The sequence below is a fragment of the Lipotes vexillifer genome, unplaced genomic scaffold (assembly GCF_000442215.2).
Source record: "Lipotes vexillifer unplaced genomic scaffold, Lipotes_vexillifer_v1.1 scaffold1261, whole genome shotgun sequence".
NCBI lineage: Eukaryota > Metazoa > Chordata > Mammalia > Artiodactyla > Lipotidae > Lipotes > Lipotes vexillifer.
The window spans coordinates 991,283-999,946 of NW_006796548.1; the positions used below are offsets into that span (position 1 = coordinate 991,283).

The 8,664-nt window shown below is 44.9% G+C and overlaps 1 protein-coding gene across 1 annotated transcript in view; it reads left to right on the top strand.

Moving 5' to 3' along the window:
* Positions 1–3,538: 3,538 nt before the first annotated feature.
* The window catches only part of ZBTB8B (zinc finger and BTB domain containing 8B), a 13,035-nt gene continuing 7,909 nt past the window's right edge, over positions 3,539–8,664 (top strand). The window contains exon 1 of the mRNA XM_007468682.1: positions 3,539–4,529. Coding sequence (XP_007468744.1) covers positions 3,539–4,529 — 991 coding nt within the window. The remainder of the gene's footprint in view (positions 4,530–8,664) is intronic.

Below are 8,664 nucleotides of genomic sequence, written 5' to 3' on the forward strand. Positions count from 1 at the left end.
GCAGGTACTAGTGTTGGCATCTGCCCTCTCCTGGAGGACATGAGCTGTACTTGGTTCATTTTTCTATTCCTAGCATCTTCCTTGTGTCAGGCATTGCTTGTAGCCAGTAACTGTTGAATTGGAACCGTGGGAAGGTTGGGAGTGTCACTGCCAGAATGTGGATAAGTGTGCTTCTGGGAGCAGTGTACCCTAAGAGCTTCCTTTCCAGGAGAAGTGGTGATCCTCAGCATGTGCCAGGGATGCAGAGCACTGAAGTCAAGTGGGATTGATGTGAATAAATACTTCCACCTTGTATGCCAAATGCAGGATTGGAGAAAGGTTTGAAGAAAGTATGTGGATAGACTTTTGCAAAGTCGGGGTATTTATACGACCAGGTAGAATCTAGAATGTTTGCAGAGAGGAAGCCAGAGGAAATGGGTTTTGGGTACTATTGCTGGAAAGGAGCATCTTCCAGTGAAAAAATGCAAGTACCTGGGAGGAGGCCCTGTAGATAAGACCATTCTACAAGAAGTATTGGGCCTACTTAGGTATTTATCCCCCTGATTTACCAACTCCTTATCCCTCTGCACCTCCTCCTTTTTATTCTTTGCTAAAAAGGAAAGGAAAAAAAAAGCAATATATGCACACAGTAAAAGATCCTAACAATACAGAAAGTTTATAAATGAAAAATGAAGGTCCTTCCACACACCTCTTACCCCTAGTCCCTCTCCTCAAGGATATCTGCTGTTAACTCTTGCTCATAAAACCTTCCAGAAAAAAATTCTTACATATACCAGCAAAAACATGTACATAGATCGGATCATACTGCACATTTTGTTTTGCATCTTGCCTTTTTCCTTAATATATCTTGGTGACTTTTTTATATGAACACAGACAGCTCTAGCTCATTAAATGCATGGTTGCATAGTCTTCCACTGTGTGAATGTACCTCATTGATTTAACTTGTCCCCTATTGGTGGACATTCAGATTTTTTCTTCTTTTGCACTTGAACAAAAACCTCGTGCAATGGACATCTCTGTACTTTTGACTTGATGTACTTTTGGGAATACATTCAAAAGGGTAAGTTTTTAGCCATGAAATTTTGGGGACAAAAGATGTGTACATTTTAAGTTTTGATAAATATTGCCAAATTCCCCTCTAAAATGGTGTTCCAAATGACAGTTCCATCAACAGTGGATATTATTACATTGAAAAATGTGATTTTACCAGTCTGATAGGTTTTCTTTCAGTCCTGAGGAAGAACAGAATGTGGTATTTAAATGTAGCATTCTCTTGTGTCTTGTTTTCCCCTTAATATTTTGATTGCCAAAGCCAGGAAGGTTTGGAGTGGCTGGAAGAGGTGAGAAGGACAGTGAAATCTTAGTCCTGTGAAAACTTTCAGAGCTGATTTATTTGGGAAGAGTAGAATTTTTCAGATATCTGACAGTTCTCTTCCTTTCTGAATGAAAATGTTAATTATAACTACTTTGGATGAAAAAAAAATTCCCCAAATTATAACTTCCTTGAGTCTAAAATGAATATAAAAAGAATCATCTTGATGACTTAGTCCCACCTATTATAGCCCTGGGCTATAATTTAGTGATGTCCTTAGGCCATTTTGACTATGTAGGAGCATTTAATACCCTTAGGCTGATATTTTGAAAAATTTCTGTGTTTGTTTTTTATAACTTTTTTACTTTTTCCTAGCTGTCAGTTCTCGCTTTTAAGTTTGTCAGTTTACTTGCTTAGAGAGGCTCCTCTACTTCTTTTCCTAACTGGTTCTCTAGCTTCTAAACTTAATGCATCACTTGTTATAAATATGTGTAAAGTAGCTGTAAATTGCCATTTAACGAGGTTGTTGTTGGTCTTTTATGAGTAAAGTCTGTTCGTTGGCACATAGGCCTTGAGGGATCTATTTGGCCAGTGGAAAGGGTCTTTCTGGGGGGTGGAGGTGCCTCATTTCTGTTGGGTGAGGTGATTGTTGCGTTCCATTTGTAGAAAGAAAGAGTGCTGAAGAGTTGTTAGCTGTGGTTGGCAGCTCTAACTAGGCCTTTTGGGATTCCGATAGAGGGAGAAGATGTAGGAACTTCTCAGAGCTCAGTGGGTCAGTAAATAAAAGGGGTAAGTTGATGGATGGCTGCGTGCTTTGTGTGATGGGAAAAGATGGAGAGGAGAGCTCGGGGAAGGTCAGCTTCTGTCTTCCTCATTAGCAGACGGACTTTAAACTTGATTTATACTCGTTCTACTTAGCAGGTAAGAAAGGAGTATTCCTTTGTATTTAGTAAACCTACTTTGTCCAAAGCACTCTGCCAGGGGCTGTGGGGGAAATCTATGAAGTAAGACACGGCTCATGCCTTCAAAGGGCTTATAGTCCACTGACAGAGAAGGTCCAGGACATAAAAATACAGAGGAGAGAACCAAGGGTTGTGGAGTCAATCAGTTAGGAGTGTCTCCGTTGTAAGAGATAGAAAATCCAACTCAGACCAGCTAAAGCCAAAAGGGACTCAATTGGCTTCTGGCACAGCATGAGCTGGGGCTCAGATGGTGTCCCTGGGCTCCATCTGTTGCTCCTGCTTGAGCTGGGCTGTCATCTGTGTTAGTCTGGTTCCCCTTGTGGTGTGGCAGCAGCATCCCTCACATCCCACACGCCCACAGAGTAGAGAGCGCTCTTTTTTGGAGACCCCAGCAAACATTTCATTGCTTTTCATTGGCTCTGACCAAGTCACATGGCCATCTCTGAGCCAGTCACTGTGGTCAGAGGGTAAGATGTGTTGACCGTTTTAGCCTATGTTACCTCTTACACGTCTGGAGGCTGGGGATGGTGCCAGCGTTATGCAAAGCACGTTGGCTGTGGTTGGGGCCAAGGATGATTCCACCAAAGCCAAAAAGGGCACTAAAACCATAAGAATGGAGAATGCATGCTGGCTAGCCGAAGCATCCACTAAATGTTTTCACAAACTTATGGTAATGGGTGTGAGCTGAGACTGTACTTGCCAGTCACTAAGTTCTGTATTGGGACACTGGAGACTTACCTGGAGACTGTAATTCTTAGATTCAGGTATTATCTATATTTTGAGCCTTGAAGAAAGTAGAATGTAATTTATAAGAGCATGAACTCTGGAGGTTTTGGGTCCTGGCTGTGTTGCAGCTGGATCATCTCCTATCCTCTCTGAGTCTCAAAAGTACAGTATTAATAAGTACAATATTGTAACGTATAATATTAGTACTTACTCGTAAGGTTTTTATAAAAATTCATTGAAAGAATCCATGTAAAATACTAAGTACTGCACCCATGTACAGTTAGGAATAGTTACTTTTCTTGTTTTCATCAGTTAACCCAGTTAGACAACCTTTGATTTTTGTTAGATCCCAAACAGACCATATTATAAAGACATTACTCAACCAGGGTTTATGGAAGAATTAAAAGAAAAACGAAACAAAACAAACAAACAAAAAACGAACATCTTATTTGTAAGGTTGGGATTTGTGAATTAACTGGAAAAAAAAAAATCTTGGCAGAGATCCAGGTTACTCCAAGCGGCAGCAGCTGGTGGAGAAATGGAGATGCAATCCTATTACGCCAAGCTCTTAGGGGAGTTGAATGAACAGCGGCAGAGGGACTTTTTCTGTGACTGCAGCATCATTGTGGAAGAGCGGATCTTCAAGGCCCACAGGAACATCTTGTTTGCCAACAGTGGCTATTTCCGAGCCCTGCTCATTCACTACATCCAGGATAGCGGGCGGCACAGCACCGCCTCCTTGGACATCGTCACCTCCGACGCCTTCTCCACCATCTTAGACTTCCTCTATTCTGGGAAGTTGGATTTGTGTGGAGAGAACGTGATTGAAGTTATGTCGGCTGCCAGCTACCTGCAGCTGAACGACGTGGTGAACTTCTGCAAGACATACATCAGATCATCCCTAGACATCTGCGGAAAGATGGAGAAAGAGCCCGCTGTGGCTGCAGCGGTGGCAGCAGCGGCAGCGGCAGCGGCAGCGGCAGCGGCAGCAGCGCCTCATCGGGTGGACAGTGGAAGCCCCAGTTCAGGCAGGGAAGGGACCTCCTGTGAGACCAAGAGCTTGGTCTCTCCAGCCGAGGGGGAAGAGAGTGTGGATCGGCCCAGAGAGTTCTCCCGTGGTGACTGCAGAGGCTGCCACCCTCTGGCACTGGTGGGGAAAGACAGCCAGGGCAGTGGCTCAGTGGACAGTGACTGCTCCATTCGACCCAAACAGATGGAGCCCAAGGTGGAGTTCGATGCCGAGGAAGTGGAGGTGGAGGTGGGTGGACAGCTGCAGCAGCGTACTGCCCCGCTGAGCCTGGCCCACGGGGAGGAGGGTTTGCCCAGAGGCCAGGCGGTCGACTTGGCTTACAGTAACTACCACGTGAAGCAATTCCTGGAGGCGCTCCTGCGCCACAGTGCTGTCCAGAGCAAAGAGGACGCGGACCACCACTTTTCTCGGAGTTTGGAGGGAAGACCAGGTGGTGCAGAAGTAGCAGCCATGAGTTCCATGATGGATGTGCAGACTGACTGGTATGGAGAGGACTCAGGTGAGCTCCATGAGCCTCCATCATCTGCCACTCATTTAGCATGCACTTGTGTGCCTTCCAGTCTCCCACTGTCATCCTCATCACTGGCATTGTCACTATTGTCATCATCATCACCACCATCACCACTGCCACTGTTATCACCACGTTATCACTGCCACCACCGCCAGTAGGTATTAATTGAGCACCTGCTGTGTGCAGGGCATTGCCTCTTCACGTATGTCTTTTACCTCTGCGACTAGAGTATAAGCATGTTGAGTGCAGTATGGAGACATGGAAAGAACCCATTCTCTTCCACTAACCAGCAGAGAGACTTTGGTTAAATCATGAAATTTCTTTGAACCCTTTTTGTTCAGGAGATAATCACCCCCACCTTGCCTTTCTCACAGGGTTGAGGACCAAATGAAAAGGTTTTCAGAATTTTTTCTCACATTTGAGAACATGTTCTATACAGGTAGGAAATTTATCCTTCTTTGTGTCAATCATGGTGCCTGGCCCACGTAGACACTCAGTTAACATGTTGTGGTTGATGGTGTGATTTACTGGAGAATATTTTAGAGTTGAATTTGGTTTCATGTGAGTAAATTTCTTGTATCCTTTGGGAGACTTTTTAAACAGGAGAAAATCAAACAAAAATTTAATAACATGAACACATAGGAGAGACCCAGGAAAACTGAGTCTGTCTGGAGACTTTTAATTTCTTTCTCTTTTTTTTTCATTTTTACAGTTTTTAATGAAAGATTACTTTATTCCTGCATCTAAATTTCATTAAAAAAAATCAAGAATGCTCTGTATGTCTGATTAAAACTTGACTTGAAAAACTTGAAAGTACAGTTTCTGGTCCTCAGAGACAGTGGCTTAACCAGCATGTGAAAGGTAGCGGTTGTTTTCAGTGACTACACTGTGGGAACTTGTTGAAATCTAATTTCCGTGTATATAGTAGCACTTCACAGGCTGTGTCCCCCTTTCCCATCCAGCAGCCCCTCATAATGCCACATGAGTTAGGTAGAAGTGTGGAGAAACTGAGACCCAAGAGGGTTTAGTGAGTTTCTTAAGAATGCAGAGCTGGTAAATGTCACAGCTAATACTTGCAACCCTGGCTGGCTTCGTTTCACTCATAAAACAAACTGTGAAGGCAGTACAAGCGGATAGAGGATTTCAGTGCACTGGTTTAGTCTGTCAACCCCTCTGCCTGTAAGCACAAGTATCAAGAAATAGTAATTCAGCTGTACGTCACCCTCATTCAAGTCCATCTGTCCATCTGTAGAGGCAGCTTTCCAGCTACAGGGGTCCGTGGCAAGGCAGCCGTCCCAGCCGCTTGCCACGCCTGTTGTCTGCCAGGTGTTCATTCGGTTCACCTGGCTCTGGGCTACATTTATTCCAAGTGCCAAGGCACAGAGTAGGACTGATTTGTTTGGTTATTCCTTTATTTGCTCAAATATTTGAGCACCTTCCTTGTGAAGATACAAAGATAAGTCAGATGTGGCTCCAGCTCTCAAATAACTGATGGTGTCTTAGAGGAGTTAAGAGGTGTGTAAATGGCACCGTGTGGTAGAAAAGTACTAGGGCTGGAAGACAGATGGAGGTGTGAGTTTCACAGTAGTCCAGAAGCAGAACTGGCTTCCTACTGGTAGGTCAGAGAGGCTTTATGAGAGTGGCATCTGAGTACTCACTACTATATATAAAAGAGATAAACAACAAGGACTTACCGTATAGCACAGGGAACTATATTCAGTATCTTGTTATACCAATAATGGAAAAGAATCTGAAAAAAATACATGTATACGTATAACAATCACTTTGCTTTACACCTGAAACTAATATAATATGGCAAATCAAACTATATTTCAATTTAAAAAAAAGTGGCATCTGAAGGTAAGAAGAGAAGACATGGGGAGAAATTGTAGTCAGATCATGGAAAAACTTAAATGCTAAAATGTGGGTTTCTATCTTTAGGCACAGGAGAATTTTTCGTAGTTTCTGAGCTTGGGAGTGGACAGGAGAGATTAATTTGGCCTCAGCACAAGATGGTGCAGAGATGGGAGATGAGGGCAGGGGGACAGTCAGGAGGCTGTTACAGTAGTTCTGTGTTCACATTGCTCATCTCTGACACTAGCAGACACTGTCAAAGCACATGGTCCTCCTAAAATCTTCTCCCCTGGACCTCCCATCCCCAGCTCCAGCACCTGCCATTGCTTCTTGAAAAGTTCATCTATATCGGCCACCTCCTCTGTTTTACTTCCCAATCTTTTCTCAGCCCACTGTGCTCTGACACTACCACCAACTCCCCCTTCCCTGAAACCACTGTCATGAGGTCAGCTGTACATTTCCAGGGGCGATCCAGGGAGTGATTTTTCAGGTGTTATCTTTCTTGACTACTCTTGGTAGTTAACTCTGATCTTTCCTTCTTGAAATTCTTTCCTCCCCTGGCTTCTGACACTACAAGTACCCATTGCTCTTAACTCTGCCCATTCCTTTTTTTTTTTTTTTGCGGTACGCAGGCCTCTCACTGTTGTGGCCTCTCCCGTTGCGGAGCACAGGCTCCGGACGCGCAGGCTCAGCGGCCATGGCTCACGGGCGCAGCCGCTCCGTGCGCAGCATGTGGGATCTACCTGGACCGGGGCACGAACCCGTGTCCCCTGCATCGGCAGGCGGACTCTCAACCACTGCGCCACCAGGGAAGCCCCTGCCCATTCCTTTTCAGCCTCATCATGGGATCATTTAATGTCCGTGTGTCAGCATTCCACCATTGCCTTGCTTCAACATCTTATTCCTGTTCATTCATTCATTTAACAGAGATTTACTGAGCACTTCCTATATTCCAGGCACTATTCATCTCAGTGAACAGAAGACAGTCTTTGTCCTCATGGAGCTGATATTCTAGTGTAGGGAGCCGGACAATAAACCAATAAGTACATATATAGTATGAAGAAGAACTAAAGCAGGGACAGAGTTGATAGAAAGTGAAGGGGATGCTGTTTTATTTAGTGTTGACCAGGAAGGCCTTTCTAACAGGTTGCCTTTAAGCGAGCAAACTGTAGAGATATCAGGGAGAACATTCAGGCAGAGGGAAGAGAAAGGTGCAAAGGCCCAGGTGTAGGATCACACTTGGCAAGTGAATGAAAGGAACAGCAAGGATGCTGGTGTGGCTGGAGTGGAGTGGGCAAGGCAGAGAGTTGTGGGGGATAAGGTCAGAGAGGTTGAGTGAGGGCGGACTGGGTAGGGTTTTGAAAGCCATAAGGCCTTTGAATATTGCTCTTAGAAGGAAATCCGCTAGAGGGTCTTGGCAGAGAGTGACTTGAGATGACATATATTAAAAGGATCCCTCTGGGTATTGTGTGCTGTCACCTCCTAACTGGGCCTCTTGCTTCCACTCTTGCTCTCCTGTTGACTAGAGGGGAGCATAGGTGGAAGCAGCAGGACCGTTTAAGAGGTCACTGCAATAACCCAGGTGATGGCTGTGCTCCTTGAATCAGTGTGGTAGCAGTAGAGAGGTGAGATATGGTTGGATTAGGACTATACTGTCTCTGAAAGGTAGAGCTGACCAGCTTTGCTAATGGCTTATATAAGTGGTATGAGAAAAAGAGGCATTAAAGGTGACCTTAAGGTTTTTAGCTTGTGTGATTGATTTAAATGTTATGTTTGTGGGGCCTTTTGGATATCCCATTGAAGACGTGCAGTAAGTAATTACATCTATATGTTTGGAGCTCTGGGGAGAAATCAGAGCTGAGATATAAATTTGGGAGTCATTAATGGGTCCATGGAATTTAAAACCTGTATTTTCCATGAACCTATAGATCTAGAAGGAGACGACAAGAGATCTAAGGACTGAGCCCTGACCCAACATTTAGAGGTCAGGAAGATAGGGGAACCAGCTAAGGAAACTGAGAAGAGGCAGCCAGTGAGGTAGGAGGGAATCAAAAAGAGTGATAGGACTTCCCTGGTGGCGCGGTGGTTGAGAGTCCGCCTGCCGATGCAGGGGACACGGGTTCGTGCCCCGATCCGGGAGGATCCCACATGCCGCGGAGCGGCTGGGCCTGTGAGCCATGGCCGCTGAGCCTGCGCGTCCAGAACCTGTGCTCCGCAAGGGGAGAGGCCACAACAGTGTGAGGCCCGCGTACCGCAAAAAAAAAAAAAA